We start from the raw sequence: 16,218 nt of genomic DNA, 5'->3' as shown, positions 1-16,218 counted from the left end.
TTCGCTATATTGCCTTGTGCCAGAGAATTTGCTTGAGCTAACCATCTTTGCTTTCTTTTGATCCCCACTCATACTTGAGCTCTCATCTGGCTCCGAATTTTGTTCAGGGTCCAGTTCTTTCCTTTTCAAAAACTTGTCCATCACTGTATCTGCTCCTGTCTCACTGTCACTCAGTACTTACTGTGCTTGTCTCCTCCAGATAGCCGCTGTCCGTCACACCTAAGGCGCTCTTCTCCATCCAGATCCATCAATCAGCGCTCTTCTGCTCATGTCTCCTCCAGATCCATCACTCAGCGCTCCTCTGCGCTGCGATGCGATAATCAGATCCATCGGCGCTCTTCTGCGCATCAGATCCATCAATCAGCGCTCTTCTGCTTATGTCTCCTCCAGATCCATCACTCAGCGCTCCTCTGCGCTGCGACGCGATAATCAGATCCATCGGCGCTCTTCTGCGCATCGGTGATCTACTGCGATGTCTCCTCCTGTCAGACTGTAACAGGACAGTGACACCGGAGCTATATAGTCCGTAACATGCGGCTTCAGCTCACAAATAGACCAAATTGGAATTTTTCCCCACGGCACACCAGACAATATCTCACGGCACACTAGTGTGCCGCGGCACAGTGGTTGAAAAACACTGACCTAGACGACTCTGTGTTTCTGTTGAATTTAACTGCCAAGTCCACCAGATCTCAATCTGTTGGTGGAAAAACTGCAGTGATGTTTGTAGCAGAGATATTCCGTCAAAGGAGGCTTCCAAGTGTAGTCTGTAAGTCGATCGGTTTGGGGTACTTTGTTCCTTCAATATACAGATGGGGGGTGTAGCACTTCATGTTCAGCGGGACGCTGCTGTAATGAGAAGTGGGACATAATAATATTCGATTGGACTGCACCAATACCCAGATGTTTATACCAAATTTGGACTGAACAATTGAATTTGAGATTTTATTTTATGATTGTCGATATTTGCACTACATTGTTCTGAGCCCTTGTGTAAATCGATTATTTTTATTCAATATTATCAAATATTTTATTCAATGATATCAAATATTTTATTGATTCATCCATTGATTATTACAATTGACTGGTTTGAGCAACATTATTCACAATAGTAATAAAGATATTAAATTGTACCACATGGTCAGGATTTCTTGAGTGCCCTGTTACACTGTTTAATATTTGTGGAATAATGGGTCATTGTAAAGAGCTCACTGAGTTCCAGCGTGGTCCTGTAATAAGATACTGCCTTTAGAACATGTCAGTTTGTGAAATTTCTTATCTCCTAGATTTTACAAGATCAACTGTGATATTATTGCAAAGTGGAAATGTTTAAGAACTACAAAAACGAAGCTACAAAGTGACAGACCACGTAAAGTTACAGAGCTGGGTCGCCGAGTGCTGAAGTCCATAAAAATCACCATTTTCAATAACTGCAGAGCTCAGAACCTCTTCTAGTATTAATATCAGCACAAAAACTGTGCCAGGGGCTTCATTGCATGGGTTTCCGTGGCCAAGCAGCAGCATGCCAGCCATACATCACCAAGCACAATGCCAAGTGTAGGAGGAGTCCACCACTGGACTCTGGAGCAGTGCAAACGCAGAGTGATTAAAAATACTTCTCTATCTGGCAGTCTGATCTAGGATTCTGGGTTTCATTAATCCAGCATCCACGTTTTTCGATAGTCCAGCACAGGAGTTTCCACGCACTTTAGAGTTAAAGGGGTTTTCCGAGATGTTTCCGTGTGATGTGAAGGCAGCGGTGCTCCTGCTAGCGCTGGTGCCTTCTCAAACAGCTGATCAGCGGGAGTGCCAGGTGTCGGACCCCCACCGATCAGATACTGATGACCTATCCAGGTGATAGGTCATCAGTTAAAACATCTCGGAAAACCCCTTTAAGATTTCTATACTTTTCTGTGCTTGTTCCTGATTATTTTATAATCCACCTACCAGGTTCGCCATCTTGTGTAACCTAGTATTATCAGACTACACATACATTTTATACATAACACTGTATTTCTCAAAAATGTTGTATTTATTGAAAAGAGCTTATTACATCTAGAATGAACATATTACATTACATGTCCTCAACAAACACAATGTACAGAGGAACGACACATTGCCATTTTATAGTTTTCTTTTATACACCAATTTCTCTTGACATATTTTATACATTACAATAGGGTAAGTATATTATTACAATACTTTACAAGAGTACAACGGCTTCTAGGTTTAATAACTGTGTGACCGAGTAGATCTAATCTGGTGTATGCCTGAGATGGAGAAAGTCTCGGTCATGCTGTGACTGACCAGCTTTACAGAATAGAACAGATAACTAGTGTGTAATGTCCATCTTCAGTAAATGTATATCAGATATTACCATACAATGACAGCTAGTGTCAATAGTAGAGCCTGTATTACACCTGTCAATCATCTTGCAGTGTAATAACGTCGCCGATTGTTCATCGGGCAATCCAAACCTTTTGACATGGTGAAAAAAAATGATCGTTTGCAGGCGGCAGATCGTGGTGTCTAATCACGATCTGCCGCCAGCAAACCACTATACAGCATAGCGATCGCTCATTCCCATGCTGTGGAGGAGATCTCTGCATGTAATAGCAGCAATCTCCTCCGCTAGTGAGCAGGTGATTGCCGGGAGGGAACAATCGTCTGCCACATTGTCACTGCTTTACCACGACTGTCTTAGGCCTCTTTCACACGAGTATATTGAAATCTGTCAGTATTCTGGCTCTGGATTACGCACGGATTCCTGATTATATACCATCAGTATTGCTTCAGGATTTACAAGCGTACTCTTTCCTCCCTGCATTTTGATGCACTCCAGAGACTGTAATACACACAAAATTCAGCGGATTTGAAATACTGACGGAAATTATACGCCCAATTATACGTGAGTTCATTAACATTAGCAATAGATTCCAGTGCATAAAACCTGATCCATATACGGATTTCAAATATGCATGTGTGAAAGAGGCCTTAAAGGGAGCCTGTCAGCAGAAAAATCCCTTTCAAACCGGCCACAATGCCTGAGAGGGCTAGCTCCGCATGATATAAATGGAACATTTTGTGATCCATTGCTGCATTCTGGAGAAAAAGTGCTCTGTCAGCATGATAAAGCCGCATACACCAGGCATACTGCCTGGTAAGGTTGATCGTGTTGTGTGCAAGGACCCCACATTTGAAGAAAAATGATCTGTCTTTATTCAGAAATTCCTACTTGTATCATTATGCTAATGAGATGCTCTGAGCACAAAGGGGTTGTTATAAGCCCCTTGGAGCACCACTTTACCTCCACATTTCTGCCTTACTCACCCCTTTGCTTTCAGTGATTGACAGTGCCAGGTATCATCAATGTTACCATGCCTAGCCCTGAAATCACAGGAGCAGGGACTAAGGTAGCAATGGCGCATGCGCTAGATCTCAGAGCCAGGCGTTGGAACAGTGATAATGCCTGGCCCTGGAGGTGAAGCAGTGCTCCAAGCACCTCATAAGGCCCCTTTCACACGACCGTATGGCTTTTTCAGTGTTTTGTGGTCCGTTTTTCACGGATCTGTTGTTCCGTTTTTGTTTTAGTTTCCGTTCCGTTTTTCCGTATGGCATATACAGTATACAGTAATTACATAGAAAAAATTGGGCTGGGCATAACATTTTCAATAGATGGTTCAGCAAAAACAGAACGGATACGGAAGACATACGGATGCATTTCCGCATGTATTCCGTTTTTTTTTTTACTAGAATGGAGCCACGGAATGTGATTTGCGGACAATAATAGGACATGTTCTATCTTTCAACAGAACGGAAAAATGGAAATACGGAAGCCGAATGCATACGGAGTACATTCCGTTTTTTTTTGAGGAACCATTGAAATGAATGGTTCCGTATACGGATCGTACACGGACCGCAAAAAACGGCCCGTTAACGAAAATAAAAAAAGTAGGAATTTCTCAATAAAGACAAATCGGATTGCTGCAATAAAGGAGTCCTTGCCCTCAGCATGATCAACCCTTCCAGGCGGTATGCCTGGTTTACTAGGGTTGATCATGTTGACAGATGTTCTTTAATTTATAAGCAAATGAGCTGTAGCTTGTACCGATAATGGGCCTGAGCCACTCTGTGCACCCTGCCAGTCCCTGCCTCTCCTTCTTGATTGACAGGTTCTTGCATTGTCATCTCGCCTGGCCCTGAAATCTTGCACCTACATGGCCTCTTAGAACATCGGCGAATGTGCAATACAACACAGTGTCCCACCCCATCGGCAAAGATTTCTACTGCGCATGTGTCAATGTGCTAACGGATGGCGCAGGCACAACATTTTCAGGAAAGGCTAGATGACAATGCAGGAGATTGGCCCTGTCAATCAAAAAGAAGAAGGAGCTGGTAGAGGAGGGTGCAGGAGAGACTCACTGCATACGAATTTAAAAAAGTTTTACTTGGAAGGCAGCATTGGATACAAAAATGGTATAATTATATAATGTTGAGCTAGCCGTAACAGGGATTAAGCTTGGTTTAAAATTGATTTCCCTGCTGACAGACTCCCTTTAAGAAGACCCTCATCATTATATATACATTATACTGTATTGTGACTGGATTGTACCTGTACAGAATAGCATACCAAGAATATATAAAACATGTGCAAAATATAAAAAGGTATAAACAGCACCTAAGTTCTGTGACCTGTCACCCTTGTAATTATATTCACACTCTCGACAATATTGTAGGGTAAATTACTGCTAGTAAATGTGAATAAGGCGAGGGCTATACAGTGACATATCGGGTACAACTACATTGCAACATGTGTCGCACGACATTCATGTCGCACCAATGTCACGTAACATATTTTATAATGCTAGTCTATGGTGTCGCACTGCAACATGCACAAAAATGCATCTTGGATGTTTTTTTTGCGACTGTCATGTCACAGTCGCAGCATGTTGCAGTGCGACACCATAGAATAGCATTATACAATATGTCGCGCAACAAATAGTCGCACGAGAAATGTCCTCATGTGGCGCTAGCCTTAGGTATTCCTTCTGTCATCCACTGAGAGCAAAGGTAGGGTGGGTTCACACTAGCGTTATGGAGTCCGTTATGGAAGGACAGAAGGAATCCATAAGACGGAAGGACGGATTCCGGAAGGACGGATTCCGGAAGGACGGAATCCATAAGACGGAAGGACGGATCTGTTTTGCTGCCCATAGACTTGCATTATGGCGGAATGCAAAACGGACGCCTTTAAAAGGCATTCCGTTTGCTCTCCGTCCTAATAGAAGTCTATGGGAATCTAAACGGATCCGTCTGGTTCCCGTTATGCAAGACGGAAAAGAAAGTCCTGTCGACAGGACTTTGTTTTCCGTCTTGCATAACGGGACCCAGACGGATCCGTTATGTTTTCCCATAGACTTCTATTAGGACGAAGCAAAACGGAATGCCTCTTAAAGGCGTCCGTTTTGCCTTCCATCCTATGGATTCCGTTATAACCCTGTTATAACGGAAAGCCATAACGGACTCCATAACGCTAGTGTGAACCCACCCGTAGACATACAGGATAACTGACAGCTAAACTTATCTGGTTTTGCCCAGTTAAAATACCCGGAGCTATCAGTTACTAGTAGTTGGCCTCTTTCACACGGTCAGTTTGTGGTCAGTAGTTTTCATCAGTATTTATGGAAGTGGAACCTGCAGAGAAAAGGTATAATAGAAATATCTGTGCCTCTTCCGTGTCTTGGACCCACTCCTGGTTTTGGCTTACAAATACCAATGTTAAAATACTGACCATGTAAAAGAGGCCGTTCTGGGATTTATATAGCAGTTATGCCATTTACTAGCTAGTGTGAATAAGACCTTAGACTGATGAAACCCCATGTGTGATCCGCTGTGATAGGTTACATCACATCAGTGCCATTTCTACCATATTATTACATGAGCTGGATATATGCTTTCACAATATTATATAAATTAATAGCACCATAATCTTATACAGGGATATAGACAATTCAACAGGGTGCCCAGAATATTAAACACTGATATTCCATTGAGTGCAGTATACAATGTCATTCACAGCTAAGCATATCGTTTTGTAATATTCCATGCAAAATGATCCGCGGTGTAAACCTATCCGTAAGTGAATATAATGCCGCAGATTCTCATTGTACAATATAATGTACAATAGGATAGAAAAAGCCGTTCCACAGAATTTGAAATCTTATAATCTGGGCTGCAAACTGCCCATAAAGGGTTAATCTACCTGGTCCTACAGGTTCCCACCATACAGCTCCCGGAATCAGAGTTTTTAGGAGGCCGCATACTATACCTGTCATCCAGCTGAAAATGACATTTGGAAAGAGCACTGAGCTCAAGCAAAGACCAATGCATAAGGAGCAGACAGAGGATCGGTGACCAGGAATGCCTGTGGCATTTTTTATTTTATTTAAAATAATTGGTTACTGAAATAGCTGTGCGCCTGCCACCTATGGGATGCTTAGGCTAAGTCAGATGGCAAAATCAGTGGCAGAAAAATCTGTAACTTAAACTGGTCATTTTTGGTGGCAGATTTGTAATTTGCTGGCGGTTTTAGAGGAGTTTTTACAAAGAGTATTAGATGAGTATTTGCTTGAGGTTTCTCAGCTTACCCATTGACTTTTATAAAATCCTCAATCAAATCTGCTTCCAAGAAGTAACATGCCCCTTCTCAAGCATTTTTCAAAACAGCTACTGATTTTTTTTTTACCATTTTACACTGTGCACAAGATGGAGTTTTTAACATTAAAGTCAATAGGAAACTGTGGGTGAGTTTTGAATGTGGATTTAGCAGCAGAAAACACCTGTTTTCCGCTGCTGAATCAGTGGCAGATTTTAGCAGTGTGAAGATATCCTTAAGGGCTCATTCAGATGGCCGTATGCTGTCCGCAAAAATACGGATCCGTTTTTTTGCAGATTTGAAGTAGACCCATTCACTTCTATGGGGCCCTTTTCTTCCATTCTACGGCTCCACAAAACAAATAAAACATCCTATACTTGTCAGTGAAAATCAGGACTTGGCCCAATTGAAGTCTATGGGTCCGCAAAAATGTGGAATGCTGAACTGTCCGCAAAAAAACGGATCCGTATTTTTGCGGACAGCATACGGCCGTCTGAATAAGCCCTAAAGATATCATCTCTCCTGACATGTCTGTTTGCCAGCACCTAGGGCAATCTTTCATGTAACTTAGATTGTGAGCTCCATTGGGGACAGAAAGTGATGGTGTCTGTACAGCGCTGTGGAATATGTCAGCACTATACAGGTAAGTAAAATAAATAAACTATCATGTGCCGTTCCTCTATTATTGCTTCCAGAAGCTTAAAAAGAATTGCCAGCAGTCTGCAATAAAGGTCTATCTAGCTTAGCAGTTTTGGGTTGTGCCACTGCACAGTCTGACACTATCCAATCAGTGCTGCCAATGTCAGACTGTACAGGGACATACCCCAACTGGTAACACCCATCTGGACCTTTATTGCAGACTGCTGGCAATTCATTCATAAATTTCTATAGGATATAACAGAGTACTGCCAGTTGGCTCTGCCATTTTTCCGTGGGACTGGCTGACAATCTAATCTGTAAGGGGCCCTTGAGTGTCCCATAGGTGGCAGGTAGACAGCTATTTCAGTAACCAATAGTTTTATGTACAAAAAAAAGAATATTGATGCCTGATCCTTTGGTTCTGCAGGGAGATAATCCATCGCCAGTGTGTGTCTGACAGTGGCTTTTGTCTTTCACCCATTGAAAGAACATACATGTGCATTCAGCCAACAGCCATGGAAGGTTTATGCCACCTTTACAGTATATAGTAATGCAATCTACAAAACCCGCTGATATCAGCAGGACCTCCCATCATCTAATGTGTACGGAGCCTCCTGAATCTCCCTGACATCAGTTGGATTTCTACTGAAATCCAGTTTGTTCTTCGGATGATAAGCTGCTGCCAGAGGAGTCTCTGAGTACTGAGAATACTGTTAGCCACACGAGTACTCAGCTGATACCTACTGTATACAGACATAAGTATCGGGACACACATCTTACTAATTGAATCCAGGCGTTTCATTCAGTCCATTGCCACAGGTGTATAAAATCCAGCACTAAGCCATGCAGTCTGCTTTTTCAAACATTTGTGGAATAATGGGTCATTGTAAAGAGCTCACTGAGTTCCAGCGTGGTCCTATAATAAGATGCCGCCTTTAGAACATGTCAGTTTGTGAAATCTCTTCTCTCCTAGATTTTAGGTTTAAGAATGACAGCAACTCAGCTACAAAGTGACTAACCGCGTAAACATACAGAGCAGGGTCGTCGAATGCTGAAGTGCATAAAAATCACCAATGTTCTGCTGACTCAATAACTGCAGAGCTCAAAACCTCCTCCACCATTAATATCTGCACAACAATTGTGCATCGGGAACTTCATGGCAGGAGTTTCCATTGCCGAACAGCAGCATGCCAGCCGTACATTACCAAGCACAATGCCAAGCGCAGGTGTCACGGATGTACAAAGACAAACAGACGCCCCGGCAACAGTGAGTGGCAGGAGATCTGTGAGACTGGCAACACGTGGTTTGATCTGACAGGTTTTCCTTCTGGATCAATAGGTGTCTGTGTTGTTTCTGGTAATGGCCACACCCCTTGCCTCCAGGTGTTGCTAATGTGGTCATTTAACTTTCCTTATTTATTGTTGCTTCTCCCACAATGCTGTGCAGTTTATAGCTTCTGTGCCTGTGGATAGTTTGTGGTTGGATCTCGGCTGAGTTCCTGGTGCTTCCATAGCCCCTTTGAAGTTTAGTCTTTCCTTTCCCTTTTGTATTTTCTTTGGGTTCTGTGTGTTGCATTTCCCTATTGTTTGTATACCTGAAGTAGACTCCTGTTCATCCTTCCTTTTGGAGGAACAGGTAGTCTTATCCCTACCATTAGTACCAGAGTCCTAAAGGGCTAGATAGAACTCTAGGTATTCCTGCGTATGAACTCACCTACCTTTTGGCTCTGTTCATACTGGTAGTCAGTCAAGGTTTTGGTTAGGGTTTTCACTAGGAGGTGTCCATCTTCCTTCCCTAGTTCTCAGGCCTGATTCCCTGTTCCCTTCTTCCCTCCTATGCTCGGTGTGGTGTTTCCCTCTCACACCAAAGCGTGACAGTAGGATGGAGTCATGTTTATTAGAGTGATGAAAAACAGTTCTCTATCGTGCAGTCTGATGGACGTTTTTGGGTTTGATGAATATCAGGGGAAGGTTACCTGCCTCACTACATTATGCCAACTGTAAAGTTTGGTGGAGGAGGGATAGTGCTATGGGGTTGTTTTTCAGGGGTTGTGATGGAGGGTTGGGTCTTCTTTCGTTCCAGTGAAAGGGAAATCTTAAAGCTTTATCATAACATTACATTTTGGACATTTGTTTGCTTCCAGCTTTGCGGGAACAGTTTGGGAAAGCCCCTTTTCTGTTCCAGTATGACTGTGCCCAGTTGCATAAAGCAAGGCCATAAAGGCATGGTTGGGTGGAAGTAGAGGAACTTGAGTGGCCAACACAGAGCCCTGACCTCAACTCCCTCGAGCATTTTTGAGATGAATTTGAGTGGAGATTGTGAGCCATGCCTTGTCCCTTAAAATCAGTGACCTCACAAATTCTCTTCTGGATGAATGGTCAAAAATTCCCACAGACACTCCAAAATCATGTAGAAAGCCTTCCCAGAAGAATGGAAGCTGTTCTAGCTGCAATGGGGGGGGGGGGGGGGGGGGGGGGACCAACTCAATATGGATTTAGAGTGGGATGTCATAAAAGCTCCTGTAGGTGTAATATGTATCTGTCCCTATACTTGCCATATAGTGTATGTTACATGTATGACCAGCCTTACTGTTGGTTTTTACTACTTGTAGTTTGTCTGCTCTGTTATGGCTAACAAGAAAATACATAGCAAGAAAGCGGCACACGAAGGTCATGACTGGCATATCATTAAGACTACGACTGGGCATCTGCTACAAGTGTATATTGCATTGGCAGCATGCATAGCAAAGACATGGCAGAGCAGTATATGTTTTACATATGGGAGAACATGAACATCTTGTCCTAAGAGATTCAGCCCCTGGTACAAAAAGAAGCTTAAGCATAAGACATGGTACCCTGTGCACATTAGATAAATGTGGGTGTAAACAGGACCTCTCGGCATGAGCTTAGAGTCTCAGATTCAGCAGGAAGTATTAGATTTTATCACTACAGCTGTATTATACTGTATGACATGACTTTGTGTACATGGGGGCATCTATGCAGATGAATTCAAGCACTTTTCTAAGCAAAGCCAAAGTTTGTATCTGTTGCTTTGGGCATTTTAAAGGAGCCTAAGCAACAATTTACAACTCTACATAAAAATGAAAATGAAATCAGGATGGATCATACATTAAACTATTAAAAGATGGCAATGCACTGCCAGGTGCCCTGTTAAAAAAGAAACAGGGAACGTTACAGCACCCCATGGTTGGCAACGTCAGCACTCCATTGACACAATTATGAGCTATACGTCACCCTAAACCTGTTTTGTATTAACATATAGAAAGTACAAGTGCAGGTTTCGGAGAAAATAAAAATGTAGTGCTGTTTTAAAGTCTTCGGAAGTCAGCAATTTAAAGTAGTCCAAAAGGACTGCATTATATTAGTGCAGCTATGAGTCTTGGAAGTTGGCCTCCCCTTCTTCCAAAAGAAGACAGCGTACGTAAATTCATCTTGGCCGACTTTATTGATGTTCCCTTTCAACTCTTTTTTGACGCACTGTATAGACAAAACAAATTTGCATATTGTAATCCACACATATAGTTAACAGCACAGAGCATAAAAATCAATCAGTTATAAAGTCAAATAAATCCTGCCATTTGACAAAATGTAGTACCAGTTAAGGCCACCGGGTGGCGACAGCGTCAACTACATTGTACTGTATATTGATGTGCATTGCAGTCTCTGCATATGGTTAATACAAAAATATGTTGCTTGTACAAAATGTGAAGGAATCCAACAAAATTGGATTTTGCTTCAGCTCATGTTTGTTCCTACACATTCTACCTGCTGCTACCACATTCGTTTTCATTACAAAAATCTATATGATGCATCTTCTGTATTATTATGCAAAGAAATGAGTTGCTTTTACATATAATTACATTCAGTAACGCACATTTAGTTCATACTGTACATTGCTGTAGCAGGTTCTTGTAACTCCTCAAATAGTGGATGGGATGAGCAGCTGTAATTCCACTGCACCACCGCTACAATGTAGACGGCAGGCAGAAAAACAGCTGATCAGTGGGGGAGTTGGATCTCCATGATCTATTCTGAGGATGGGCTGTCAAGTATTAGGGTACGTCCACACAGCGACTTTGGACACAACAGCTGTAGTGGGGCTGCCATAGGAATGGATGGGTTTGCAGCACATTTGCTGTGACTGAGACGTAAATTGTAAAAAAACAAACAAAAAACAAGCAGTGTTTGAGCTGTGACCACATTCATTCCTATGGCAGCCCTGCTGCACTGTGATCTTTGGTTGCGCGACAGGTCATGAATATCAGATTGACGGAGATCCGACCCCCAAAATCATCGTGTAGACGTACCCTTAGAAAGAAAACACAGTAAGAGTGGTACATGACATGAATCTGGCTGTTTCTGGGAAAATATATATATATATTTTTTCCGGACAGCCCCTTAAAAGTACCATTTACTACATATCTTCATTCTAACCACACTTTGTGCCCTCAAACAAAGAAAAGACCATGATGGCTGTAATTATGTTTTTAAAATCTGAAATAACTTTAAACTCACATAGTGGCCTAGAGACTGTCTCAAAGTTGCATGTCTGTCTTCCAGAAGAAAACGGATAAATACAACCCTAAAATGGTATCGACAGGGCCAGCAGATCTATCACTCTCAATCCATTCATACACATGCATGCTTGGCCAAGCATGGTATTGGGGAGGGGAGAAAGCCACTCCTCTGGGAGCAGCTTATTTCACCAAGAACAAAAGGATTGGCAAGTGAAATCAACCTGCCTGATCCTTGTCTCCCCTACATCGGCTGTTGGGGGAGAGTCGGAAGGCCCCCATACACAGATTCACCAAAATCGGCTGGTTTGGCTGACATAACTAATGTGTATAGCTGGCTTCAGCTGAACCTCAGAGTTGCTGTTTATATGTTTGGATCTAAAAGGTTTTGCAAGTCAATCATCAGGGGTACCAGTGGCAAAACCCCAGGTAATCAGCGGGTATGGTTTTTGGATGATTTCTAATGATTGTAATAAATGTTTCCACTTTTCAAGGCAGCAGCTAATATAGAGGAGCTTGGAGTGGGAGCCCATCAGTGATATCCATGTGCCCTACTGCTGTATAGCTGAGGGTTGCCCTGATAGGACAGCCATCATATCTCAGCAGATATTTAGGCCGCTGTTGAATGTAATGGCTGCCTGAATTTTTTCTTTCTCGATTACTTTATGGTCAAATACATTTAATTATACGTTCACACTCAGGTTCGTACTGGCCCACAGGGGTACAGGTGAATCCCACGGTGGGCCCCTGAGCAAGGGTGGCCCCTAATCTCCCACCCCCTGCACAAGTGGCACATAACACAGTAGATGTACTGCACTACATACATACAGTTGCAAGAAAAAGTATGTGAACCCTTTGGAATTATATGGATTTCTGCACAAATTGGTCATAAAATGTGATCTGATCTTCATCTAAGTCACAACAATAGACAATCACAGTCTTCTTAAACTAATAACACACAAAGAATTAAATGTTACCATGTTTTTATTGAACACACCATGTAAACATTCACAGTGCAGGTGGGAAAAGTATGTGAACCCTTGGATTTAATAACTGGTTGAACCTCCTTTGGCAGCAATAACTTAAACCAAACGTTTCCTGTAGTTGCAGATCGGACGTGCACAATGGTCAGGAGTAATTCTTGACCATTCCTCTTTACAGAACTTTTTCAGTTCAGCAATATTCTTGGGATGTCTGGTGTGAATCGCTTTCTTGAGGTCATGCCACAGCATCCTAATCGGGTTGAGGTCAGGACTCTGACTGGGCCACTCCAGAAGGCGTATTTTCTTCTGTTTAAGCCATTCTGTTGTTGATTTACTTCTATGCTTTGGGTCGTTGTCCTGTTGCAACACCCATCTTCTGTTGAGCTTCAGCTGGTGGACAGATGGCCTTAAGTTCTCCTGCAAAATGTCTTGATAAACTTGGGAATTCATTTTTCCTTCGATGATAGCAATCCGTCCAGGCCCTGATGCAGCAAAGCAGCCCCAAACCATGATGCCCCCACCACCATACTTCACAGTTGGGATGAGGTTTTGATGTTGGTGTGCTGTGCCTCTTTTTCTCCACACATAGTGTTGTGTGTTTCTTCCAAACAACTCAACTTTGGTTTCATCTGTCCACAGAATATTTTGCCAGTACTGCTGTGGAACATCCAGGTGCTCTTGTGCAAACTGTAAACGTGTAGCAATGTTTTTTTGGACAGCAGTGGCTTCCTCTGTGGTATCCTCCCATGAAATCCATTCTTGTTTAGTGTTTTACGTATCGTAGATTCACTAACAGGGATGTTAGCATATGCCAGAGACTTTTTTAAACAGAAGAAAATACACCTTCTGGAGTGGCCCAGTCAGAGTCCTGACCTCAACCCGATTAAGATGCTGTGGCATTACCTCAAGAAAGCGATTCACACCAGACATCCCAAGAATATTGCTGAACTGAAAAAGTTCTGTAAAGAGGAATGGTCAAGAATTACTCCTGACCATTGTGCACGTCCGATCTGCAACTACAGGAAACGTTTGGTTTAAGTTATTGCTGCCAAAGGAGGTTCAACCAGTTATTAAATCCAAGGGTTCACATACTTTTTCCACCTGCACTGTGAATGTTTACATGGTGTGTTCAATAAAAACATGGTAACATTTAATTCTTTGTGTGTTATTAGTTTAAGCAGACTGTGATTGTCTATTGTTGTGACTTAGATGAAGATCAGATCACATTTTATGACCAATTTGTGCAGAAATCCATATCATTCCAAAGGGTTCACATACTTTTTCTTGCAACTGTATATTCAATGTAGCATCTCAACCAGCCTATGTTCATATAAAAAAACTTGATAGATTATTAAAGAAACTCCCCAGTGTATTACTATAGACACGATCAGAGCTGAGGTGACTTCTGGTTATAGAGGAAAGCTAGCCAGTGTCCTCTTCTCCCCAGGACCTACCTTCTCAAAGTTGCTGCAGGGACCCCCATATTCTCTATCTGATAGCATCTGCTGTGTAAGCAGGTAATATATGACTGTATCTGTACGGTGGGCCCCCAAAATAAATTTTACTGATTTTACTGACCCCAGTCCAACATTGTTCACACTATAACCTTGCAATCTTTTTATTGGAACTGAGCAAAGCATGCTATATTTCTGAGAAAGAAAGTATGGGGCCTAATATGCACTGCTCGCCGCTGTCATCCATTCCTATTTAGGCCTCATGCACACAACTGTATCTGTTTTGCGGTCTGCAAACCGTGGATCCACAAAACACGGAGCCCAGCTGTGTTCATTACGCCATTTTTTTTTTTAAAACCCTGTAGAAATGTCCTATTCTTGCAAGAATAGGGCATGTTCTATCTTTTTTGCAGGGCCGCGGAACAGACATACGGATGCAGACAGCACACAAGGTGCTGTCTGCATTTTTTGCGGCCCCAGAATACAGTTGTGTGCATGAGGCCTTACAGGGATAACATACATACAACCAGAGGCGGACTGGGAACTTAAAGTGGCCCTGAAAAAAACAAAACTTAAAAGTGGCCCCATGTTGGGGGAAGTGGGGTCCAAATTGAGAAAGGGCAAGGCAACACAAGTAGGCAGCATCAGCAATCCCATAGTGCAAAATACCTTCCCATCAGGACCATATACCACAGAGCAGCAGAATATACTGCCCAAAAAGCTGCCCCTCTGTGGTGGCCATCAATAGCTGCCATTTTCTGCCCTCCTCCTCCAGTTGTGTCTAAATAAGATATGTAGCAGGGACTTAGGACATGAGATCTGGGCCACAGTAGATGAATTCAGGAGGGCATGTGCGGTCTCTGGCCGGGTACCTGAGTACCTGATTCTCACAATCGGTACATAATAAGCTCTCAGTGGTAACAACCAGTGGCAGAGAGGAAGGCTTGGGCGGCCCTCTGGGCATCGGCCAGCCGCAAAATGTCCCTGTAAGGTCTATGGCCAATCCGCCCCTGCATACAACTGTGGCATACAGAGCGTAAGAAGGGATGCACCTTATCTGAACACTATTTCCTCTGCATTTATCTGTAAATAATAATGCCGGGTGCTTTCATATTAATAATACGCTCAGTACGGCTCAGGGGTTAATTCCCTCAGTCGTGCCATTCCTATCTGTAAAGAAACTAGAAATACATAGAAGGAAAAGTTATGATTCTGTTACTTCACTAAAATTAGAATGAGAAGCGATCAGAGGGGGGGAACGTCCCCCTTCTCCTGCTGACACAATCTGGAAATAAATGTAGATGACTCAGAGTTGGAAGAGACGCTTGGTTGGGGTACAAGAGTATGCGGCTGCCAGACGGCATTACTATCTGATCAGTATTTTTGATCCAGAGTAGGAAATGCAGTAGTTTCCAATCTCCTTACCATTTTCACCTCTAGTCAACCAGCCCTGTGTTATTTCAATGTCAACTGCACAGCATCAAATCTCGTGTCCGGTATATTTTATGCACCTCTACGTTAGATTTCTTAATTCTGAAGACTTTAATATTTGGGCGTTTCTCTGGAGAGCTGAAGGCACTGCTCACAAACTTCAGACACAAAAGGCTAAAAGCTTTATGATTATTTTCAGTGCCAAATAGCAGAACTGTGAATACAGCTCTGCAATATATCTTACCTTTTGAATACATTTTCTATACTACTACTACTACTACTAGAAGTCTCTATATGAATAAAAAGAAATAATGGCAATATTGAAGGTGGAGCATTTACATACAATGTGTTCGAAACCTCTTCAGATGCTTTCACTTTTTTCACATTTTGTTATGCTGCGGCTTTGTGCTAAAATAAAAAAATAAAAAAGATACAAGTTTTTCCCCATCATTCTGCACTCAATACCCCATAATGACAAAGTAAAAAACAGAATGTCTGAAATCTTTGCTAATGTATTAAAA

General features: G+C 42.5%; 1 protein-coding gene across 1 annotated transcript in view; it reads right to left on the bottom strand.

The window, feature by feature from the left end:
* Positions 1-8,855: 8,855 nt before the first annotated feature.
* LOC120985806 (tropomodulin-2-like) overlaps positions 8,856-16,218 on the bottom strand; it is a 163,348-nt gene continuing 155,985 nt past the window's right edge. The window contains exon 10 of the mRNA XM_040413967.1: positions 8,856-10,792. Within this exon, the coding sequence (XP_040269901.1) occupies positions 10,758-10,792 (35 nt within the window). The 3' untranslated portion in view covers positions 8,856-10,757. The remainder of the gene's footprint in view (positions 10,793-16,218) is intronic.

Source organism: Bufo bufo, chromosome 1 (assembly GCF_905171765.1).
Source record: "Bufo bufo chromosome 1, aBufBuf1.1, whole genome shotgun sequence".
Taxonomy (NCBI): domain Eukaryota; kingdom Metazoa; phylum Chordata; class Amphibia; order Anura; family Bufonidae; genus Bufo; species Bufo bufo.
Note: the sequence above shows the minus strand (reverse complement) of the source record. Positions and strands in the feature narration are given on the sequence as shown.